At 27.0% G+C, this 26,823-nt stretch overlaps 2 protein-coding genes across 2 annotated transcripts in view; one reads left to right on the top strand and one right to left on the bottom strand.

Annotated features, from left to right (window-relative positions):
* LOC122500001 (heterogeneous nuclear ribonucleoprotein R) overlaps positions 1 to 26,823 on the bottom strand; it is a 117,110-nt gene that overhangs the window by 89,559 nt on the left and 728 nt on the right. The gene's annotated exons all lie outside the window — the stretch shown is intronic.
* LOC122500000 overlaps positions 25,467 to 26,823 on the top strand; it is a 32,995-nt gene continuing 31,638 nt past the window's right edge. The window contains exon 1 of the mRNA XM_043608648.1: positions 25,467 to 26,331. Coding sequence (XP_043464583.1) covers positions 25,691 to 26,331 — 641 coding nt within the window. The 5' untranslated portion in view covers positions 25,467 to 25,690. The remainder of the gene's footprint in view (positions 26,332 to 26,823) is intronic.

Raw genomic sequence — 26,823 nt, 5'->3', positions numbered from 1 at the left:
GTCGCTGATTACGAATGTGGAGTCGGCTTTCAAAAATATAAAATATTGCAGTTTCTATACGGCGGACATTAAATTAAAAAAATTAATAGAATATAACAAAAATTTTTGAAAAAAAATTGTCATAATAAATCTTATTTTTTAAGTTAATAAAATTTAATTTCAGAATTGCAACTAATGATACTAAGAATTTTTAGAAATCGTTCCTACATTAAAATAAATAATAAGCAAATATTTTGTTTTATACGAGAAGAAAATTGTGTAAATGAAATAAAATATTTTATCTAACTTATTCAGTAGTAAATAATTTTTGTTTATTTAAAAATCCTTTAGTGTTTAACTAAATTATATTGTGAACAATGCAAATTAATTTATGTTAATTTATAAGAAACCATATGAATTTTATAAAATTAAAAGTATTTTGTCCCTCGCCATTAATATAATTTACATACCAAAAGTAACATTTACTTTAAATATTATAATATAATCGCTACACATCTGATAACTTAAAGAAATCGTTTATAAATTATTTTTGCTGACAGACATTTATAACTTATAATTTTGTTTTTCGATTTGCATTATAAATTTGACGCGAACTCGGACTATGTACAGGTGAGACTGCCATTTTATCATTTGCACATGTACTTTTTGAGACGCAAGTAAATATTTTTTTTAATTCAAATAAATGATTTCGTTGTATGAAAAGAATTCGTGTATTCGTGTAAGTTAAAAAGTCAAAAAAATTTAACTTAAAAAATGTAACATTTTAAAATCAGTAAATAACTGCTTCCTCATGTATAGGATGCAATATTTCTTAATATATTTCATGTTTCCAAATTTTTTTAATTCTAAATAGAATGAGACATTAAAATAAATTTTAAATTTTGATTAGAAAATAAATTTTTAAAAAACTGTATTTTGCATTAATATCAATTCATTCTTCTACATATAATTTATAAGTAACTATTTTTATATTTTAGAAATATTTAATTGAAAATTTTCAAATTATTCAAAATAATGAAATAATTGTCTTGTGTAAACAAGGGCATTTTAGAAATATTTTAGTTTTAGATGAACTTTTTTTGAAATAATTGGATTTTTAAGAAACTTTCGCAAAAAATATAAAAAATAATTGAATTAGAAAAGAATTTTAGTCAAGATTTCTAGAAAATAATTGAATTGTAATCTTGATGTAGAAAATAAGATTTTATTATAAATAAACTTAAACTAGCAACAAATCGCGCGCTAACTTCTTACTACCTTTTTTAAATAAAATTAGCAATTTTAAAAATAATAAATTTTGAAAATTTAAATTTTTGTTGAAAATACTAAAAAAATTCAATTTTGTAGAATTTAAAAATAATTGCAAAAATTCTTAAAAATAAAATAAAATTCTTCTTATTAAATTGAACTATGTTCAAATCTTGAAAAAAATTCTCGTAAAAATCACAATTATCTTTATAAATAACAAAATTCTTCTCCAAAGTTCAATTATTTTCAGAAATTTTTCTAATTTTAATGATTTTCAATACCTATCTACGATTTTAATAAAATATTTCCCAAAACGAATTCAATTATTTAAAAAAAATTTTAATTTGAAATTTTAGAAAATGACAATTTTGAATGAATGAATTAAATAATAAAAATTTCAGAGGAATTCTATTATTTACAAATTTTTTATAAATTTCTTCGCAATAATTCAATTATTTTCATGAAGAATAATATTTTTTTAACCAGGAATTCAATTATTTTCATAAATAATAAAATTCTATAGGTATGTAGGTTTTCAATTATTTTCATAAATAATAAAAATCATCGCAGAATTTCAATTATTGCTGGTACAATGTTAATGAAATTTTTTGAAAAATGTAATTGTTCTTAAAATTTTTATTAAAATTAATTTTCAAAGATTTTAATGAAATAATTTTTAACAATTCGATTTTTTTCAAAATAATTTGAATTAAATTCTTCGTAGAGTTAAATTAATTTCAATAATATCAAAATTCAATTATTTTTAATATCTACTATTTCAATAAAAATTCACAGAAGAATTCAATTATTTAAAAAGAAATATATTATTAAAATTCATCGCAAGAATTAAAGTATTTTTCATAAATAATAAAATTCTTCTCAGGTATTCAATTATTTTCAATACAATTATTAAAAAAATTCGATTGTATTCAATAAATTAAAGAAATTTTTCAAAAAAATTAAATTATTTTCCAAAAAGTTTTAATAAAATTCAAGAATTAAATGCTTAATTTCAATTATTAAGAAAGAGGATTATTATAAAAACTTGAAAGAAATTATTCATATAGAATTCAATTACTTTGAAAACTTGTAATTAAAATGATTAAAGAAAGTCCATTATTTTAAAGAAACTCAAAGAAATTCTTCAAACGAATTTAATTAAGATTATGTAAAATTTTAATAAAATTCTTCCTAAATTCAATTATTTTCATAAACAATAAAATTCTTCGAGGAAATTCAATTATTATAAAATTTTTTGATAAAATTCTTTGCAAGAATTCAATCATTTGCAAAAGTTTTATAAATTTTTTCGTAATAATTCAATTATTTTTAAAAATTTTAATAAAATTCGTTGCAAAAATTCAATTATTTTAAAAATTTTGATAAAATTCTTCGAATCAATTCAATTATTTAAAAAAAAACCGGACAAGTGCGAGTAGAACTCGTACTAAAACCGAGGGTTCCGTACCCTCGTTTAAAACTTCTAATTGTTTGCTGAAAAAATGTAAAGATCAACTCTCCAATATTTTTCGCTGCATTTTTTCTGTAATCCACAGGTGGAAAAAAGTAAATAACCAATTTACATCTCTTCAGATAAAAAACTGTGGGCGCTAGGGTAAAAAACACGCTTTTTTGAAGAAATTTTTAAAAACTTTCAGTTTTTCGCTGAAAAAAATATGAAGATAAAATCCAATGATGTTCGGTGTATTTTTCCTGAAATCTACACATGAAAATTCATAAAATAAGCAAAACTGTAGTCCAATAGGCCAAGAATTGTTAAAACCAAGGGCGGGGGGGAGGGTACACACTTTTTTTTCTAAAACGAAAATTTTTTTTAATTTTTCGCAAAAAAAAATATGAAGATGAACTCCAATAATTTTTACTGTATGTTTGTTGAAATCTGCACGAAAAAATAAATAAAAATGTATAATGCCAGTCCACTAGACTAAGAATTGAGAGAACTAGCATAGGTATAATTATTATCAAAAATTGAAAAGAAAATTAGGTTTTTGCTCAAAACGCAATGAAGATCAATTCTAATCATTTCCACTATAATTTTCCTGTAATCTATACGTGAAAATACAAAAGTGTACCAATTTTCAGCTCTCTAGGTAAAAAACTGTGAGTGCTAGGGTGAAATATACACGCTTTTTTGACGAAATTTTTAAAAACTTTGAGTTTTTCGCTAAAAAAAATATGAAGATCAAATCCAATCATGTTCGCTATATTTTTCCTGTAATCTATGCGTAAAAACAAATAAGTATGCCAATTTTCAGCTCTTTAGATAAAAAACTGTGAGCGCCAGGAGGGGGGGGGGGGTACATGAATTTTTTTCGAAATTTTCAAAATTTGATGTTTTTCGCGGAAAACTCTATGAAGATCAACTCCAATCACGTTCGCTATATTTTTCCTGTAATCTACGTGTTAAAATACATACGTGTACCAATTTTTAGATGAAAAACTGTGAGCGCTAGGGGGGGGATACATGGTCATTTTCCGTAGCCGTTTTAATAGGGTTCCTGCCGGGTACGAAACCCTAATAATTTAAAAAAATTCTCGGCAAAAATTTGAATTATTTTCAAAAATTTTCCTCAATTCAATGATTTTTATAATATCTACTAAAATTTTTCAAAAGAATTCAATTATAAAAAAGTTTATTGAAATTCTGCGCAAACATTTAATTATATTCATAAAATAATAAAAATTTCACAAGGAATTCAATTATTTTCATAAATAATAAAATTTTTTAAGGAATTCAATTATTATTTTCATAAAAAATAATTTAAAATTCTAGAAATTAATAATTTAATTAAAATGATGAAAATAATTTTGATGAAGTTACAGTAACAATATTCTTATAATGTAAAATAATGATTTTATCTCTCGGTCATCTTTAATTTATTAGAAAACATGAAGAAATCAATCACTGAGCAATTGATATCTTCATGTCTTATAAACAATACTTTTATAAGTTGTTTAATTTAAAAAAGGTTTGAATTTTGAATTTTTGAATGTCTTAACTCCTGTGGAAAATCCTGTTCCAAAGAGAAGATTAAAATATAAATTGTGCAAATATTTTTCTTCTTTTTCTAAAACAAAATAATAATTTTCATAAAAAAATTGTGATTGAAAAAGAAAATAATGGAAAATAAATAAATTTTCTATTTCTTAATCACAGTTGTTTAATAATTTTCTAATTTTTTTAGAAGTAAAGAACAAAAATAATTTCAATTTGACAAAACATAATATTTAACAAAATTTTAGTCTTTTAATGAAAAGAAGTAAAAAAAATTCTGATGATTTTCCATTTTTTCCATTTTCTTCTGTCAGTTTTGAGATTTTTATATGATAAATATACATAATATATAGCAATTTTTATCAAAATCCACTAAAATCTCTTCGAGTTATCGTGTTCAAAAAAAGGGATTCATACACATTTGTTCAGGATCTTATATAACATATTCCTATATATAGAGGAAAATTAGTTTTAACCATTTTTAAGAATTTTATAAATTAAAGGACTACAAAGCTTCCTCCATGCACGAGGAAGCAAAATAAATGCTTACAGCAAGTTTCTTGCGCTCATGAATTAGAGACTTCTCTCTCTCTCTCTCTCTCTCTCTCTCACTCTTTCTCTCTGTATTTATATTAAAAGGATTTAAGAGTCTAAAAGGGAGGGTGAATATGTGGTCCAAGCCTCTTTTCAAATAAAAGAAATTGACAAGGTAAAAAGGGGGGAAATAGTAAAAGGGTATTCTTTTTAGTTTTTATGTCATCTGGCCTTTCCTTAACATTCTTTCTCAAACTTATTTCAAACTTATTTCTTCAAACTAATCAATTTGCTTGACAATTATTCTCCCCTCATAGCACCGGGATATTCAGGATATCCCAGAGACGTCCTGGGGATATCGATTTGTTTTCGGAAGTTTGGATATCCCTGGATTATCCTCTGGATATCCATGGACGTCCCTAGGATATCCCAGAGATATCCAAACTTCCGAAAACAAATCGATATCCCCAGGACGTCTCTGGGATATCCTGAATATCCCGGTGCTGTGAGGGTCTAGTCATGTGTATTATTCTTTTAATAATTATAACAATAACAGTTTATACCGATAATAGAGTTTGGGAAGTTAAGCTCCTTTTGAGCGCTTTTGGTTTGCGGTCTCACCAAGAGGTTAAGCAATAAACACACTTGAGTACGGTTTATATGTACATAGGACACTCAGGAAAAATGTTTATTTTATTGTAAGTAAATGACAATAGACAAAGTGTATTTATTTTCACTTTTAAGCATGCAGAAATTAACCGCTAAAGAAAAGTGACTATTTGCACCAGAAATAATATTTGCAGAATCTTATTCTTAAATTATGTTTTACAAAAAAATCTGGGGTCAGATGGACCCCGTATGTTCTCAAAAGCTTCAATAAATTCTTTTCCTGCATAGAGCACAATTTTTTTTTAAACAATAATGTTCATTCTAGAAGAACTATCGGACAAAATTATTACTTATAAAATTCTTTGATGAATAATTTTACTTAAATATTTCAAAATTAATTGTATTCTTAAAGAGTTACGTTTACAATTTTCATTTAAAAGGTTTCAATTTGAAATTTTATATTAAATACCCATATATTAAAATTAATTATTAAGAATCATGGATTTTTAGAAGAATTGTAGTTAAAAACACTAAAAAAATTGAATTCCAGAGAAGTTACAAATGATTGCAGAAATTCAATTATTTAAAAAAAAATAAATAAAATCCTTTAAAATTTTTTTAAAATTCTCATCGAAATTTCAATTATTTTTATAAATATGTAGTACCTAATAGAATTCTTGACAAAATTTCAATCATTTTCAAAAATCTTCTTAAATTTAATGATTTTTAATATCGACTATTTTAATAAAGTTTTCCAAAAGAATTCAATTTTTTTAGTATAATATGTACTGCCGAAGCAAGTACCCAAAAGAATTCAATTATTCCAAAAAGTTTTTGGTAAAATTCTACGCAAACATTTTTAATTATTTTTATAGGGGAAACTGGGGCTAAATGTTAAATTTTGCATAAATGATTTTTTTAGACAATAAATCCGCTTAGATGCAAATATGAATAGATCAATATTGTAGGGCAACTTGTCCTCAACAACTTTCAATAAAAAAGTTTCTGATATTTTCGCTTAAAATACTTGATTTTTGACAGCGTACTTGTCTAATGTCAAATAAATAATTTTTAAACAAATAAACCCGAAAAAAACGAAAAATGTAAAAAAAATTTTAACAGCATGTAAAAATACATTTAACATTTAGCCTCAGGGTGCGTTTTTAGCTTTAACAATAAATATACAAAATCTGACTACAAATATTTAACAAATTTTGTTATCTCTTCAGGGGACCCAAATAAGGACCTAAATAAATCGTGATGAGAATAAATTCAAAAAATATACTTAGAAGTTAAAATTTTCTTTTTCGTAAAAATTTACAAAAGTAGGGTCAAAACACACTTTATATTATGGACACCACAAAAATGATCAGAATGTCACATAACTTCTATAATCAAAATTGCAATGCTCTAACTATTTCTGTTCGAAAGATTATGAATTTTAAATGTTTTCACAATTTAACATTAAGCCCCAGTCTCCCCTGAATAATAAAATTTTTTACAGGGATTTAATTATTTTCATTAATAATAAAATTCTATTTTCATGAATTCAATTATTTTCATAAATAATAAAACTCATTGCAGAATTTCAATTTTAATCGAATTTATCGAAAAATATAATTATTCTTAAAAATTGTATTAAAATTCGTCGAAAGAATCAAATTATTTAAAAATTTATTAATAAAATTATGAATAATTGAATTTTCGTAGAATTTTATAATAAAAATTAATTTAAAAATAAATTTCAGTTTAAATTTTAGATTATAATTGAATATTAAAAGCGCTTATAGCATGAATTTTTATAAATAATTGAATTTTGAAAAGATTTCAAATTAAATTCTTTGAAAATTTAAATTTTTTATATACATTTAACTGATAATTCTGTTGATTAATTCTTTCAAAAAAGTTAAACTGAATTTTTAAAAAATTATTTATATTTTTTATTTTCTAATATATAGGGGAGATTGGCGAATTGTGGGCCACCTCAATTATTTAATAATATTTATAAGTTTGTTCATCGAATTTTTTTCTATTTTCTTTTGTTCGTCCAAAGTAAATTTTTCATTAGCATTTCATGACTTTACAACGCTTTACAATTACCTACAAACCGTTAACAAAAATCACCTGAAAAATTGCATTCAAATATTTATTTTCAGCTTTCATGTTTTCATTGTTTTTACAAGGATTTTCAAGAATAAATTATGGAAAATATTTTTTTTTAATATTGTGTGGCATTGGTACATTGACTTAAAACTGTTCACTTAAATATTTGTAATTAATCTGGAGCCTATTTCACTTGTCCAAATTGTGATTCCGATTAATTTCATTTTTTTACTTTTTCTTTTCTAATTTTAAACTAATAATGAAACATTTATAACATTTTTAACATTTTTAATATTTCTAAACATTTAATATATATTTCATATTTATTATTGATTTTGAACTCAATTTAGGCAGTGGCCCACAATTCCCCAACATTTTTAAAAATCATAAAATTGGACTCTTTGGTAAAACTGAAATTTCTTTAAGGTAAGTGATAATTTTGGGAAACTGACAATGATATATGTTAGTTTATACCTCCTACTGACATGAAAAATTTGAAAATTTGAAAAAACAAATTTTTGTGTGTAAGATATTGAGCTAAAAAAGTGTGGTTTACAATTCCCCAATCTCCCTTATATTTAAGGGGGGGGGGTTAAGGTTTGACAACTTTTTTTTCCATTTTTTTTTTATTTTTTTTTACTGAAAGTACAATATCTGAAGAATATTGTATTAAATTTTTAGACCATTCAGAGCAAAACTAACGAAGTTACAGTAGGTTAAATGACCGTACCTCTAACTTAGTTTGGCGCGCCTTTTTGGACCAAAGAAGGCAGAATTTTACGTAGAAAGGAGCAAAAAGCTGCCTTAGATGACGTTCTGTATGGACCCGGCATCGATGATGACACGTACGTATTTTATAAGAAACTCCAGCTTTTTAAAGATATTTTCATTTTTTTAGTGTACAAAACTTTAAATCTATTTTCCCAAAAGTGTCACTTTTAAAGTCGGTGACCAACCTACCGGAAAAACTACTGAACCGATCGTTTTGAAATTTTGTACATTTATTCTACATATAAATAGCTCTCAAGTGACGTCGAGTTTTTAAATTTTTTAAAGTTATTAACAATTTTACAATAACAAATAGGTCGATTTTTTCGTCAAAAATCGTCATTTTGACTTCAAAATGGTGTCAAAAATTGAAAAATTAAAAAAAACTCTTTGTCACTTGAGAGATAAAGTAATAAACTAAACAAAACATTTTCACTTTTTGGTTTTAGTTGATCCAGTGATGCTGTAGGCTGGTCACCGCACAAACACTTTTTTTCTAGGCACCTGCGGAGATCTGCAATAGCTTCGTTATTTCTATCTATTTTTTAACAAAATTTTTTTTAATATATTCTTCAAATGTTACACTATCATATAATAATATGTAAAATAAATCGACAGCAATAATTTCTTCTAAAAAAATTCATGAAAAAAGATCTTTTTTAGACGAAACAAACCTTACCCCCCCCCCCCCTTAATTGAAGAATTTCCGACTAATCGAAATTTCGTAAAATTGAATTAAAAACAAATGGATTTGAAAATTTTCAAAGAACTTTTTCAAAAATTATTAAAAATAATTGATGTAAAGAAGAATTTTAGTTAAAAACTCTTTAGATAAAAACTCATCTTTATAATTAAATTATTATTTGTTAAATTTTAGAAAGATGTGAATCAGAATGTTAATTTCTATGGAGAAATAATAATGATTAAATATTTAGTTAAAAATAGTTATTGATGTTTTCGAATAATTTTATAATTTACTGAATCCATCCATTTCAATCAGGCAAGTCGACTGACTTCAAGTTGTAGATGGTTTTGTTCTCTTGAAAATCTTGTTTGAAATTTGTAAAAGACTTTAAAATTAACAAAATAGGGGATGATTTTTTGAAAATTAAGATCAATTTTCTAGAAAACCCTACCTTTTAATATGATGAAATTTTTACTACAAATTCTTAAAATAATGAAGAACAATTCCTGTGAGTTTCAAGCAGGCTAAACCATTCTGGCAATCAGGAGAATTTTTTTAAAAATATTTATTTCTACAAAATTTCAAATTGTAATATTAATATTGCGGTAACATTAGGTGCTACCTGGGTGAAGATTTTCTGTAATTTTCCTCTCTTTTATTTAGGGTCCAAGTCAATGTGAGTACTGCTAATAAAAAGTCAGCTACGGACCGCAATTGTGGGGTTACCCTTGGGCCACTGTCCAAGGTTACGGAGGGGTTTAAAAGATGGGGATTACAATACGTATAAAAAAGGGTACATGTGGAGAGATAAAAAATAATAGTTTGTACATTATAAATAACACACAAAGCAATTTTACGTACTCTTGTTTTATGAATGTTTCATACTAATATTCCGAGCCGAAAAGAAGTACTTCATTTTTCGCCTCAAGCCTATAAGCAGGACTATTATAAAAGAAGTTAAAAGAAATAATTTTAACACTTTTCCCTTCCCCACTGTTTTTTTTTTTTGTTTATAAAAAAAACCAATATGTATTATTTTTGTTCGTCATTCATTTTCCAGTAATAATTTTTTATTTAAACTTTCAATAAAAAAAATAATAAATTTTGTATATATATAGAAACTTTAAAAGTACAACTCAAAATGTGTGAAAATTTTTTAATGGCTTGTGTGGATCATTTTGAATTCAGGTTTTTCTGTGCTGCGTAGAAAAAAAAGTTCTTGAAGCTGCGCTTATTGTTAGTGGGAAGGAGGAACGTGTGTTTTCTTTAAGGGCGGAAAGGAGATAGAGGGAAAGAGCACAAGCAAAATATATTAAAATATCAATAGGGTTAGATGTAAGTACCCCAAACCTTATGTATGTGTATGGTAGAGCCGAGAAGGAAGGAATTGCGTTATGATTGAAACTTTCAATTGAGCATGCGTAATGTTACCTGAATTATCCCCCTGTAAAATTAAATTAAAAGCGCACAATAAATTCTTTTTTGACTTGATGATCAATTTAAAATAGCAGTGACCAATTACCCCCACAGCACCAAAAATTTATTTAATATTTACTTGCAATATTTGGAATATTCAAATACGAATTTTAGTGGAAATTATTATGATAATAATTATGATAGGAATATGCCAAAAAACTTAGAATTATAAAGAAAAGTAAATACTAAAATAAAAATGTTTCCTTATAGAATAAGAATCTAACTGTTTGACATTATCAAAACACACGGACTGTGAGAAAGACTCAGTCGAGCGATTGGACGGTTACAAGAGGGTAGGGGAATTTGGCTCCACCCTGTTTCCTGGTGAGTGTTAAAATTGACCCTTCCCCTATGTTACCGTCCAATTACTAACTGAGTCTTTCCAGGGATTAGGTCTTTCTCACAATAATTGTTTATTACACTTTTCGTAACTTTTCACATCACGATTTTTTTCTTAATCAGGGTTGCGATAAAAATTTAATTTTGTTTTTCCCTGATATCCAGACAAAATGTTGTTCTTTTCCTTGACTCCAAATAAAATTCTGATTCACTCTAAATCGATTAGATACACAAAAAAATGTTTTATTACATTTATTTACGAATTTCTCTAATTGTAAAATGATTCGAAAACATCAATAGCTTCATTTTTAAATGAATATTTAATCATTATTATTTTGCCATAGGAATTAAGATTTTCAAAACATTCAAATTCAAAACTTTTTGAAATTCAACAACAATTTCGATTATTCGGAAATTCATGAATATATATTTGAAAATAAAAACGAAAAATACTTTCAAAAAATATTCAAGTTAACTTTTACAAAAAAATTAATTCTACAGAATTGTTAGTTAAAAATATGAAAAATTCAAATTTTGAAAGATTTTAATTTGAAACCTTTTTAAATATCAATTATTTTTAAAAATTCATGCTATACAATAGCTTTTAATATTCAAATACTATTTAAAATTTCAACTGAAATTTATTTTTAAATCAATTTTTATTAGAAAATTCTACGTGAATTCAATTATTTAAACACAAAAATAAATAATTTATTGAATAATTCAATGTTTCTCAAAAATGAATTTTTCATAAAGGATTTTATCAACAAATTTTTTAATAATTGAATTCTTTTGACGAATTTTAATAAAATTTTTAAGAATAATTACATTTTTTGAGGAATTTGAATAAAATTTTATTAAAAATAATTGAAATTCTGTAATGAGTTTTATTATTTATGATAATAATTGAATTCGTAAGAAGAATTTTACTATTTATGAAAATAATTAAAATCCTGTAAAAAATATTATTATGAAAATAATTGAATTTTTTGTAAAATGTTTATTATTCATGAAAATAATTAAATGTTTGCGTAGAATTTTATTAAAAATTTTTCCAATACGAAGCTGAATTCTTTTGAAAAATTTTATTTAAATAGTTGATATTAAAACTAATTGAATTGAGGAAAACATTTGAAAATAATTAAAATTTTACAGTTTTTATAATAAATCAACGTCGAAAATCAAAAATTATTTTTGCAATCCAATTGGTATTCGAGGTGCAAAATTTAAAACAAACGGATTAAGAAGAACACTGTGAAAGGTACTAATTTAGTATCAATTTTGGTACTAAATCGTAATTTGGTTCTATTTTAATACCGAAATTAGCTCTAATTTAGAACCTTTTTTTTACAGTGAATTTGAAGAAAGTGGAGGTAAAGACCCCCTCAAACAAGTATTTTGGATTCTCACCCCACTTTACTGAATATACCGTGATGTCCTAGGTATTTTTTGTTTAGAGGATGAAAATACATTAGAAAGCACTTCGATTTTAAAAATAGCCAAAAACATTATTTTTGAATACAGAACAGTCAAATTGTACAGTCCAGCACCTACATTTTCATTGTATTACAGTAGCGACCCCATTATCCAAACCCCTATTTAGCCGGATAAATTCCAAATATTTTGTTGTTTTTAATTTTAAAGTTCATAAGCATTTAATACCATAACTTTGAATTTTCACACGAAACGCTGCGTTTTTATGTATTTTAACGATTTTAAGAAATTGTTAATGTAAATCTTCCGAAATCTCTAACTAAACATTTATTAATGTTGACTTTAAGAGTTTTATTTCGTTTCAGTCTTATTTAAATACATAAGCAAATAAATCTTTAAAAAAATCCTTCGCAAGGATTCAATTATTTTTACAAACAGTACAATTTCACAAAAAAATTCAATTATTTAAAAAAATGTAATAAAATTCGTTGCAATAATTCAATTATTTTCATAAATAATAATAAATCGATTATTCGTTAATTCATTTTTAAATCAAGTTTTATTAGAAAATTTTAGAAAAATTCAATTATTTAAATTAAAAAATAAATAAGTTATTGAATAATTGAATGTTTATTAAAATTGAATTCTCATCAAGAATTTTATCAATAAAATTTTAAATAATTGAATTCATTTGACAAATTTTAATAAAATTTTTAAGAATAATTACATTTATCGAGGAATTTGTTTAAAATATTGTATAAAAAATAATTAAAATCATGCGATGAGTTTTATTATTTATCAAAATATTTAAAATTCTCCTAAGAATTTTATTAAAATTTTCATAAAATAATTGAATGTCGGAGAAGAATTTTATTATTTTTAAAGATACTTGAAAGTTTAACAAGAATTTTTTTTTTAATTTTTAAACCTAATTGGATTTCTGCGAAAAATTTTATTACTTTTGAAAATAATTTAATTCTTCCAACAAATTTTATTCAAATTTATAAAAATAACTGTATTTCTCTGAAGAATTTTATTATTTATATAAATAATTGAATTCTTACAACGAATTTTATTCAAGTTTATAAAAATAATTGAATTTCGGTAAAGAATTTTATTATTTATAAAAATAATTGAATTCTTGAAAAGAACTACTTACGATAAATTTTTTTAAATAATTAAATTCTTGCGACAAATTTTATAAAAATCTTTTTAAATAATTGATATTTTTCGAAAAATTTTATGAAATTTTGTATTTTAAATAATTGAAATCCTGTGAAAATTTTATTACTTATGAAAATAATTGAATTATTTCAAAGAAATTTATTAAATATTGAATAACTGAATTCCTGTGGAATTTTGACAAGAATTTTATTAAAAGTTTTAAAAATAATTGAATTTCGACGAAGAATTTTATTATTTATAAAAGATAGTTGAAATTTTGACGAGAATTTTTTTTAAATTTTTGAACATAATTGAAATTCTGCGAAGAATTTTTGTAACTTTTGAAAATAATTGAATTTCTGTAATCATTTGTAACTTTTCCAAAATTCATTTTTTTAGTATGTTTAACTAAAATTCTTCTATCAATCTAGTATTTATAAAAATTGTAAAAATTATACATTGAATAATTTATAAGTCATAATTTTATGATAGTTTTTGAAAAATTAAGTTATTTAAAAAGAAATTATTGTCAGAAATTAAAAAAAATTGAAGGTTTTGTATTAAAATTCGAGGTAATTTCATAGTTTACGAGGCAAAAAGGAAAAAAAATTCAGAGTTTTCTCATGAATTTTAAAAATTCAATTTTTTCCAGTACTTTTAGTAAAAATCCCTGACTTTTCCCTGACTTCCCTGATCAATTTTACTTTCCCTGACTTTTCCCTGAATTCCCTGACCTGTGGCAACCCTGAACTAACATCTAGGCTGGCTCAATATTATTAAAATTTAGCACTATTCTACGTAATGCTGAGGTGAATCTTTCTAAATAATTATCAAAAAAATTAACCTGATCAGAGATTGTATTAGCTTCTCTACTGATCTTATTAATCAGTTCATTATTTCCATAATTAGTTGTATGAAAGTTTACTCGAAAAGGTATATAATTTCTAGTTAATCTTGTATGAACATTTGATGAAACTTCATTAATGTAATCTTAAATTATGACATATTGAATAGATTCGAGAATAGATTTTTAGAATTCTGAGAAGATTATACAAACAGTTGAGTGCTTGGATGCCTCTACGTTTCCATGGAGACATCGCTTCTGACAGTGTAACATTTGATGTGTTGTAATTGGTCGAACGATGAGATAATAGATAAAACAAAAGGTAAATTGCAAAACTAATTTTCTCTAGATGTTCCTTAAGGAATGATGAATTACATTCGATCTGATGCACAAGGATAATATCTTAATATCCATCTGGCCCTTGTTTCCCACGTAAATATCGAGATACAGTCGAGGGCAGACGGCATGGCATCACGAGGGAGTTTTTCTCAGGAGCCAGTGTGGCAGCAGCAGCAGCATAAACAGGAGCATTAGCAGCAGACCCCCAGCGAATAGTGGTTACCTCTCCCCAAAAACCTGTCTGGCTATGAGAAAATTTTTTTTCACAGGTAAACAGGGGTGAACCTGTGTGGCGACAGTAATAATGCATCTTCTTTTGCCAGTGTGTGAGTGCCGGGATGAGCGCTCACACACACTTGCGGACGCGGAAGATCCGAGGCCGCAGGGGGTCGTTGGACTGGGGCGCTATCTAAATTACCATGATAAAGCTTGCCTCAATGTTATGTCCTATTAAGTCACAGCTTTGTTTTCCTCTTTTGCGCCTCGCTGAAAACAGGACATACGCTCATGCGACAGGCAATATCTCTCAGACAAACTACCCCAACTGCGAATGCGAATGCGAATGCGAATGTCCAAGTATACGCCTATCAAAGAGAGAAATGTGAGACGAATTCACTAGATTTTTCATTCGGCCTTGAGCTTTCTAATTTTACATCTGCTGATATTCGTATTCAATTCTTAATTATTGCAATTTTAAAGAAACAAATTAAAAGTACCAACTGGCTTATTCTTGCCAACATCTTTTGTCATCCTTTACACACAGAACAGTTCGGTGTCTTATTGTGAACGTCCTCTGTACTTCAAAAAAAGTTGTTTCTTTGTTCCTATAAATGTCTCATAAACGTCATTAACACATGCGTTCTAAAAATGTTTTGTAAGGCCAATATTCATGTACTTCAACTAGTCTAAATGTCTTCTTGCTATTTTTTTTTTAAATTTGTTTGCACAAGGAAATTAAATTCGAATTTAAAAACTGTTAGAAACTTAATTCTTTAGGGCAAAAAAAACATTTACGTTTGAGGAACGTTCATAAAACTTTTCATGTCTTCCAAATTAAAATTTTAAAAACGTTCAATGTTCATGAAACCTTTTCAAAATGTTAATTTGGTAGACAGGAAACGTATTAGCAAGATTCCTCGAACGTCAAAGTATTTTTTGTCCACTGGGTATAATAATAAATAATTTTCTAACCATTGTAAAAATTCTTGTTTTGAATTGCTAAGAGATTAAAGGTACAGTTTTAAGCTTTCCGGTTCATAAAGATTTTCAGTTCTTTATCCCAGTGGACAAAAAATTATGTTCGATCTAAAAACAGTTTTGTATGTATTTCAGAATTTTTAGTGATAAATACAAAATGTTCAGTTAAAATTAAGACCTAATAATACCGTCAAATAGGGTAACTCCGGACAGAAGGCTAACTTCGGACATTCGTATATTTCCGTAAATATTTTGTATTTCCATTCTACCTAAAAATTTTTATAAGGATTTCGCATTTCTATTGCTTCACCGAACATTCAAGGAACATTATATGACAGTTGAAAAATAAAAATAATTTAAAAAATTTTAGAAAAAAATTAATTTAGTTGGAAGAGTTTTCTGGAAGTTATTGAACTTTGTGAAAAAACTTATTTATATAAACGTACATATATACCCGTGTGGAAAAGTGAGGTGGGCCCACGGTGGGTCCCAGGTGGGCTTCCCAGGTTCTAGGTGGGTCCCAGCAGGGATGGCCCAGGTGGGCGATTCCTTGGCTTGTAACGGTGAATCCAGCCACAGCCCACCTAGGAAAAATCCAGCTGGGGCCCATAGATTTAGTTTTCATTCAAATTAATGAATAAATTGTTTATTAATAACAAATAAGTCGAATTATAAATAAATAACGTTATTATTTAACGATTTTTACTTTTTTTAATGAAATTGTGACCAAAAGCAAATTCATAAATAATGTTAGCATATATATGGGAATTAATATATATCCTTTCATTCATAAATTAAAAATTTATAAAAAAATTAGAAATTTGTTAATTAAATTATTAAACGGTATATATAATCACTAAATTGCATACTTATACGAATACAATGCAGAAAAATCGGAATAAACGCAAACCTAAGAAACAAATAAAATTTAACGCACGCGGGGATTGAACCTACGACCTACGGACTACTAGACTAACGCCCTAACCACTATACTACGGAGACTAACTACTGAACACCGACGTTTTATTGTCAGTGACTTGTTAATCTGCTGTAATGATTCAATAAAGCACTTACTGACACGAATACACCGTAACAAATAAATAATTTAATAATAATTATAACAATATTATTAATGTAATAAGAACGATAAATATTCTTAAAATAATATTTATATTATTATGAAAAAAATATATCAATACATTTTTATTAAAAATGTGTTTTTTATTGTTTACAATCATTATAAACATTAATTTGTTGGTCTAAAAAAAAAAATTTTTTTTAGTTTGGACTTAGAAATTTTTACTAATTAATTATGTGGACATTACATAAAAAAAATATTGTGAATACATTTTTGTTAAAAACACGTTTTTTCTTAATCTAAGTCATTATAAACATTAATTTTTTGTTGAAAAAAAAATTTTTAGGTTTGGACTTAGAAATTTTTACTTATATAATTATTGATGTGGGTCCTCAAAAACTGGGAAGCCCAGGTAGGGCCCAGCTCACGCCCACTTATAATATTATTTCGCCTGACCGGAACCCACCGTGAGTGGGTCAATAGACAAACTCTAAAATGCTTCCGTAAAATGTTAACATGTTTGTCAATTGTCAATTCATGTACGAAGATGACCATAATTACATCAAAGTTTTATTATTAAATGTTAAAGAAAAACTAAACTATTTAATAATTTTCACTGTAAACGATTTTTGTTATTATATATAATAAATTTTACTAATGTTATATTGCAGTCGTTATTGTTTAAATAAATAATTGTTGTTAATTAGTAACTCCTGACACTAGCTTCCAGAAAGATGCAGTTTTTTTCTAATTTTGCAATTAACTAATTCGAACCACATGAAATAAAAATAATTTAAGGTTTTAACAATTCAAAAATTGTTTAAACAAATGATTGTTGTTATTTACTAATTTTTGACACAAAGCACCTAAAAAAATGCAGTTTCTTTTTAATTTTATATTTAACTAATCTGAAAAGTATGAAATAACAGTATTTTATGATTTAAACAGTTCAGAAATTGTTTAAACAAATAATTGTTATTGTTTATTAACTTTTAATACAAACAATCCAGAAACTTGCAGTTTCTTTCTAATTTTACAATTACTACTACTCTGATTAACTAATTGCAAAATAAGAAAAAACTTCATTCTTCTAGATGCTATGTGTCAAGAGTTAGTAAATAACAACAATTATTTGTTTAAACATTTGATAAATTGTTAAAATTAAAATCATAAAACATCCGAATGATTTACTATTTACATTAGTTAATTGCAAAATTAGGAAAAAACTGCAAGTTTCTAAGTTATGTGTATCAAAAGTTAATAAATAACAACAATAATTTGTTTAAACAATTTCTTAATTGTTAAAACCATAAATTATCTTTATTTTATGTTGTTCGTATTACTTAATTGCAAAATTAGGAAAAAAATTGCAAGTTTCTAAGTTATGTGTATCAAAAGTTAATAAATAACAACAATCATTTGTTTAAACAATTTCTGAATTGTTAAAACCATAAATTTTCTTTATTTTATGTCGTTCCTATTAGTTAATTGCAAAATTAGGAAAAAAAATTGCAAGTTTCTAAGTTATGTGTATCAAAAGTTATTAAATAACAACAATTATTTGTTTAAACAATTATTAAAATGTATTAAAAACCGTTATACCTTGATGAGTTAATTATTAAATAAATAAATTCAGCTGGAACAACTTTAAAATTTCAATAAAACTAAATGTCTGTTAGTGTAGTACAATAAAAGTTTATAATTATTGACAATAATAAATTGTTTAAAATAATAATGATTATTATTATTATGAATTAATTGTAGAATGATTTATTGTGAATAGTTATATTTAATTTTCAGACTTTTTCTATTATAATGTTAATATTTTTATGAAAATGGGAAGCCCAGGTGGGGCCCAGCTGGCTCCCAGTTTTTAACTGGGCTAACTTGGGCAGATTTCCACACGGGTAAGGTAAAAGCTGCTTCTTTTTTTAAATTTAATCTACTATATGTCTTGACATAAAATTAACACTAATTTCAATAACCTAAATTCGAAAATTATTTCGTAAATGATTTTTATTTAAGAAAATGTAATGGTCAGATACACGTCTTCTGGCGTTGATTACAGTAAATTGAGTCAAACTTTACTTTTATTAAATGTTTAAAAGCTTTACATATATATATTGTTTATATTCTCAAATTGTATTACATTCTTATGTCCGAAAAATTCTATCAAAAATCGCTAAATTTTGAAAATGTTCATTTTTTAAATGTACCATTAATTGAGTTTAATTACTTTTTGATTCTCTAAAAAAATTATAATAAATAGTCTGAGAACCTTGGAATAGTTTCTTGTTAAAACAAAAATACGTAAATAATATAATTATCCAAAATAATTTAAAATTACACAAAAAATTATATTAAATTAATTCTTAGAATGCTCAAAACATATCGAAGATATTTTGACTAGGAACGACATATAACATAGATACTGAACTTAATACATGTCAGACTATCTTCGATGTTTTGAGCATTAGAATTCAGGATTCGATCAAATTGATATTCGATGTTTTGAAAATTCGATTAAATAAGCATTCGGAGTTTTTAAAATACGATACGTTTTGAAAATTAGATCAAATTAATATTCGATGTTTTGAAAATTCTATGAAATAAGTATTAATAACAGATCCAATATGGGGCCAAAAAAAATGTAAGAAGCAAATAGATTCGCTTGAAATATTTTGCAACCTTATAAAATTTATTTAATAGTTATTCCTCAGGGGTTTCTAGGGTTGCTGATTATGAATCTGGCATCAGATTTTTTAAATTCAAAGTTTCGGATCCAATATGTCGGACAAAATTAAATTTTTTTGAATTTTTCTGAAATTCATTATTTGGAGGTTTTTGGTGTTACATCTGGTATAAGATTTTCAAAACTCAAAATCTGATGTCAGATTTGTAATTAGGGACCCGAAAACCCCCGAGAAACAAGTATCAAGAAAATCCGATCAATTTTTATAAATTTCTTTAAATTTGTACTGATGCATTCGTAAGAAAATGAATAAAGCTAAGGGTACGGTGCTTTTTGCTATGAAAAGAGAACATCTTTTTTTTATCAAAATCACCGAAAAAGTGAAAATTGATTTTTTTTTATCTAAGTGGTCCTTTTAACTCCCTTTCAAGCCATTCCCAGAAAATTGCAACATGACAATAATAACTTTGAAAATATAAAAATAAAATGATTTTTTCTCCCCATGCTTTGTCATAGTTTGCCCATGGTTTAAAAATAAAAAATTTTGTGTTTGAATTCGTCAATTGATTTTGATAAAAAATTTAGTTTTGTTTTTTGTCTGGCAAATTGATTAGAGTAACTTGTATTTTAGCATAGGGGTCTTTCTGGTCAAGGATTTAAGAAAAATCGATTTTTCTTTTCTTACTTTAAAATGTTTCTAAATAGCATATCATAAAATTACTATTTTAAGCGATTATTAAACCATTTTCTACAAAAAGTACATCAGTTTGAAAGTTAATTTCCATTAAAAATGAATACTTTTAACATGAGAGTCGACTTTTATCATTACTCAATATAACGTACGGATTTTTAAAGTAAGCATTGAGGTGGTGCATGTTGGAACTAATAAAGAAACGCAACCTGATGTACACTAGAGATGTAGAAAAGATATAAGACAGGGGCCGCTTTCAAAATAACTCTCGCGTGAAGGCCAACCCTGAATAAATTCGGGAAACTGGTTAGCCAACTTGAAGCTTTGAAATTGTAAAACCGTGAGGGTGTAAATTAAGGTGTTTCCAATTAACCTGTAAACTTGTTGCGAAATTGCCACCTGCGAACCCACACAACACCGAAAATTCCCTGAAAGTTGAAATTAACTTGACTGCAACCTTCGGGGTCTTTAGTTGCGAATATGAAACTTGAAGTTGTTCTTTAAATGCCCTATGTTCTTTCAATGTTTTATGTAAAAGATGACTGAACACTACATGAGAGTTTAAGAAATTTTAAACTTTCATGCAATGTTCAGACAACTTTCGCGTCAAACATTGAAAAACAGTCGAAATTTAATTAATTACTTCAACTTAATGAGCTTCGTAACTGAAGATTCCTAAAGATTGCAGTCAAGCTAATTTCAACCTTTTGAAAATTTTCGATTCTGTTTGGGGACTTGAGGCAAGCTTGTACGTTAATTAAGATTTATTCAAAAAAATTAAAGAACCAAAAAGGGAAATATTTTTCATACAAAACAAATAAAGATGATTTTTCCATACGCTTAAAGCTAACAAGTTTTAAATTAAAACAAAAATTTAGTTCTATATATATTTGATACACAATTTTATATACTAAAAATTTTATTAAAAAAATGGAAAACTAAATATTTTTTAAAAATTATAAAATTTCAACAAAATTTTAAGTTGATCCACATTGAGAAATATGTTTAGTCCGAAACAAGTAAAATTTAGTTGGTATCTAAGAAATCAAATTATTTGGTTGAATGGTTTTTGTTAGTATGTACAATAAAAATATTTTAATTTGGTTGAAGAAACGTAAATTTTCTTTTTTCCCACTGGGAAATATGTTCAAATACAAAATTTTGTTGACGTAACCAAACGATTGGTTGAGATCACTAAATAATTTTGCTTCGGTCATATAATTTGGTTGCAACTATTCCCGTATCCGTATTCACTTTGCGTTGGCCATAATTGGGTTTCCATTCTAGAATCTATTGTGCGTTGGCCATAAATCAGGGACGTCACTTTCCAATATGTCGAATTGTTGGAGGACAAGGAAAATAGCAGTTTTCTTTTAAATAACTGTTTGGAAATGAAAAAGCATTTAACCGTTCATACCCAGGCGGAAATTTCCAACCGGCGCGGATCCTAGCCCGTACTGACGCCGGTGTAACTGTACTGGCTCGGAACCGCCTGCCAACCGAATGTGAACGGGCATTCTACCGAATAGTGACTAGGCCAGGAGCGCGCTGGCAACCGGCTCGGAACTGGCATTCTACCGCCCGCTGACCGGCCGGGAGAAGCCGTTCCGTGTATAATTCAACCGGCTGGGACCTGGCACTCTACCGACCGTGGATTTTTCATTTAATAGCCAGCCGAGCGCTGGCATTCTACCGACTGACAACCGGATCGGATCCAAATGATAATTTCAACAAATATCAATAAAAAAATAATAATTAATTGCAAAAGATAAATACTGATGACAATTCATTGACAGTTCACTTTACACATTTTTTTTATTTTTTTATACACTTAAACGTAATTTGTTATTACATACACATTTGAAAAATCCTAACGCTTGGAGGTACGAACCTACGCCTAACCGAATATTTACGCACCGAAATCTCGCACGCTAACCACTATGCTACGCTCGCATGGGACTCTCAAATCTTAAATACTCTCAAGTGTCACAAGCTGAAATAAAACTTGTCGAATAACTACGCGTCAATGCTACAGCTATATTTTTATTATTATTTAATATATTAAATAATTGTATCTCAATATAATAATATTGAACATAATAATATTAATAATTTTAATTAATATCACAATAATAATAAATTTATTATTATTGAGATATTATTAATTAACATTAATATTATTGAGAATTAATAATAAATTATTAACATGAATATTAATATTTATTAATATTAATAATTTATTATTAATTCTCAATAATATTAATTAATAATATCTCAATAATAATAAATTTATATTAATAGTATAAATTTATTTATAATAATTATAAACTATAAGTGCACAACAAATTTTTTTAATTGCTTAATTTTGAAAAAACTCTTAATAAATAATTACTTAATATTTTGATTAAATTCATTTATTAATTAATCATTATTTTCTAAAATAATGCAATTAATTATTGTAATAATTATTTAGTTATGACACATTTATTGAAAATAAATTTATAATGTGATTTATAATGTGACAATAAATGACGACATCCGCAGTCGGATCCGGCCCAGCACCGAGCCAGTACAGACTAAACATATTCGTCATTCTTCCGACGCCGCAGAAGAATAAGATCCGCCGGCGGAAGAAATCCAGTACCGAGCCAGTACTGACAATAGTGGGAAGACGGTTCCGACAGTCGGAGCATAATCTGTACCGCGCCGGTTGCTTTTTCAGATCCGAATCGGTACAGACCGTCGGTACTTGCGGTCTGTACGGGCGCGGATCCCAGCCGGTTGTAAATTCCGACATTCGTCCGACTTTTCCGCCTGGGTACCACTATGAAATCTGTCCATATAATTATTTTATCGAAATTTAATATTAATCTTTGCACCAAACAATTTGATTTGCCGAATAAGTAAAATATTTTCCAATATAGCTGAAGAAAGATTGCTATGAAAGTGAGATGGCCTTAGCGTTGTCAAGGAAAAACTAAATTTTTTTTGAAAAACATGTTTTTCCTCTAACTTACTACATTATTTGACCTAATTACCAAAAAATTGGTATATTAGTGTATTTTTACAGGCTGATCACAAATAATTAATTTAAGAAGATTTTTGAAAAAAAAAATTTTTTTTAAATTAATTATTTACTTGTAATCAGCAAAGGTTCATCTACTTATCGCTTACAATATTAGACATATCATACTTCAATATTTCCTTTTTATTTATTTTTTTGAACCAAATAATTTTAATACATTGGTGTACGGAACCCGTCATTTTAGTTAGTCGAAGTGCTACCCCGCACTTGTCCAATTTTTAGTTCTACTCGCAGTTTTTTTATATTAAAAACCGAAAAAACGAAATTTAGGTTTTTAAATAAAGGGTTTTAAATTTTTATAATACGGATATCGTTTAACGTTTCCATATATGAAAGAATCAAATCTGATGTCTTGACTAAAAAAAAATATGAATGCTATACGCACTTATGGGGGCCGTCCATAAATTACGTAAGACATTTTTTTTTTTTGGAAAACTTGACCCCTTGTTAACTAATATTTTGTAACCAAATTTCTATCATTTAATTATTTTATAATAATTGTAAGCACTAAATTTATAATTAAAAAGTTGTATAATATCAACTTGAAATTTTATGAAACTGAAGTTACCAACGTTGATTCAACAAAATAATTTTATTTTAAATTTTCTCTAAAAAGTTCAGGATACAAATTCTATTGTTTATTTTTAACCCAAGTAAACCCTCCAAACCCTAAAATAAAAAAAAGTGGGGAAACAGAAGTTGTTATTTTTTTCTCACGGATTTTCCAAAAATCATGAAATTTCAACTAAATTAATAATTCCTCGACCCGATAGCATTTTTTTTCTTTTGATAATTACATATTCTAATGTCAGAAACTTTTTTAAAAAAATTGCAAAAGGTTCCAAGTCGAGGAAAACTGATTTTGAATTTTTTTTGTCACAGATTTTCCGAAAATCCGAGAATTTTATGGAAATGAATAATTCCTCGCCTCGCAGTAGTAATTTTTTTCTTTTGATAATTGTTTATTTTAATATTAGACTCTATTTAAAAAAATCCCAAGTGATTGCAATTCGGAAAAAGCAGTGATTTTTAATTTTTTGTGTCACGAATTTTCCAAAAATTTCGAAATTTCAACTTAATTACTGATTCCTCGATTCGGTAGCAATTTTTTTCTTTTGATAATTATTATTTATTTAAATGTCACAAGTCATTTAAAAAGAATTTCAAGTCAAGGAAATAATCAGTGATTTTAATTTTTTTGTCGTAGATCTTCCAAAAATATTGGAATTTCATTAAAAAAAATCAAAATCACTGCTTTCTCCGACTTAGAATTTTTTTTAATGGCTCGTGACATTAAAATAAATAATTATCAGAAGAAAAAAATTGCTACCGGGGCTAGAAATTATTAATTTAGTTGAAATTTCGAGATTTTTGGAAAATCCGTGAGAAAAAATATCAACTTTTTAGGAGTTTACTTGGGTTAAAAATAAACAAAAAAAAATTAGTATCCTGAACTTTTTAGAGAAAATTTTTTTCGTTGAATCATCGTTGGTAACTTCAGTTTCATAAATTTTTACGATTTAAATGCAAAAAATTAAATTTTTAGAATGAGACTTTATAAAATTCCCTGACAATTACAGGTTTCCCAGGTCTGTGGCATAACTTATAATTATGTTGTTTATCTGGAACTCTTTTTTGAATTATTTTAGCATAGATTAATATAGAAATGCATTTTAATAAAAATATAGTTGAATAAAATTTTTTTTTCTTTTTTGTACATATTGTTAAAAAAAATTTGTTGAGAATTTTCAAAATTCTACTGCCACAGATCGGTGAGCAATTTTATAAACTTTCATTTTAAAAATAATTTATTAAAAACGAATAATATTTGTAACCTCTAGACTGATTTGTCCACGACAACCAACTTTTGCCTCACTGTGCGCCAGACCCACCGGACCATCGCATTTACGAAATTTTAATAACAAAAGTGAGGTTATGTTAAATTCTCGGTAATATAACCGATTTCCCGATTTAAAACAACTTGTTGTCAGTTGCCTACGGTCGAGGCACAATGGATTCTTGAACGGGCACGAGAACACACGAGAAGCAATGAGTTAGAGGAGGAGAGGAGTATTCTCCTCCAACTCATGCTATGTTATGCGTTGGCCAGGCCTTACGCCGCTTCCCACGCACACAGTCGGAGTCACGATTGTATTCGCCTGCTGCACCACATGCTTACTCCCTTGGGCGTGTCAGTGTCTGTTGGAGTGTGTGATAGTTACCGCGGTGTAAACGTGTGTCAGGCAGGTTCAAAATTGTTCAATTCAAGTAAACATTTTCCCATTTCAGATTTTTTTCCAACCGAGAAAAGAGTTTCCTTTTATTTTTTGAAATGGTATTCAGTTGGTAATTCTATTTTGACAAAGTAAGTGAAAATAAGGTGAGAAAATGAAGGCGAGCCTGCGATTGGGAATATTAGTCATTGTTTGTTATGTATTGGGCGTTGTCGGTCAATTTGAATGGCAGGACAGAGATACGTACGATGAGATTCGAAATAAAATGGATCGAGTTACTGGGGAGAATTGTCAGATTCAGCACCTGGGCGATTTGTTTCTGCCCGGGGATTCAGTTTCGCATTTGCCCGACATAAAGGATTTGAACGTGAATCCAGTATTTCCCAACAGAACTGCACTGCTGCACCTGCACAACATGGCCCTGAGCAGGTCCTACTTCTGGAGTTATATCCTCCAGTCGAGGTTCATTCGACCGGCCATCAATGACACCTATGACCCTGGCATGATGTACTATTTACTGTCCACGGTGGCCGACGTCTCCGCCAATCCGTACATTAATGCTTCTGCTATTTATTTCGCTCCCAACTCCTCGTACTCGCCTTCTTTTCGCGGGTTCTTCAACAAAACAATGCCGAGATTCGCGCCCAGGACTTTCAGGGAGGACGACTTCAACGACCCTGTCCATTTGGAGAGACTCTCCACGAGGAACACCTTCAAAGTTCTAGATCTTGGAGTGTTTCCCGCTGATCGTAAAAGCTCTGACTATACCACAGATTATTACAGAATTAATGAATGGTAAATATCATTACACTAAAACACATACACATTACATATTACACTAAAAAAAAAATAAAACTATTCGTTATCATAGGGTTGCACAAAAATTTAATTTTGTTTTTCCCGATGATTTCCAGACAAAATTTTCACTCTTTCCCTGACCCTAAAGAATATTCTGATTCACTATAAAAATGATTAGATGCTCAAAAAATGTTCTGTTACATTTATTTACGTATTTCTTTAATTGTATAATTATATTCCAAAACATCAGTAACTTCTTTTTTAAATAAATATTTAATCATTATTTTTCTGTAGGAATTAAAATTCTTCAAAACATTCAAATTTAAACCATTTAAAATCCAATAATTAAAGATGACCGAGTGACAAAATTATTTTATATTATAAGAATATTGTTACTGTAACTTTTTCAAAATTATTTTCATCATTTTAATTCAATTAACATTTATGCTTTTATAATATTTTTAATATTCAATTATCACCTGGAATAGT

This window comes from Leptopilina heterotoma, unplaced genomic scaffold (genome assembly GCF_015476425.1).
Source record: "Leptopilina heterotoma isolate Lh14 unplaced genomic scaffold, ASM1547642v1 Lhet_180, whole genome shotgun sequence".
NCBI lineage: Eukaryota > Metazoa > Arthropoda > Insecta > Hymenoptera > Figitidae > Leptopilina > Leptopilina heterotoma.
Note: the sequence above shows the minus strand (reverse complement) of the source record. Positions and strands in the feature narration are given on the sequence as shown.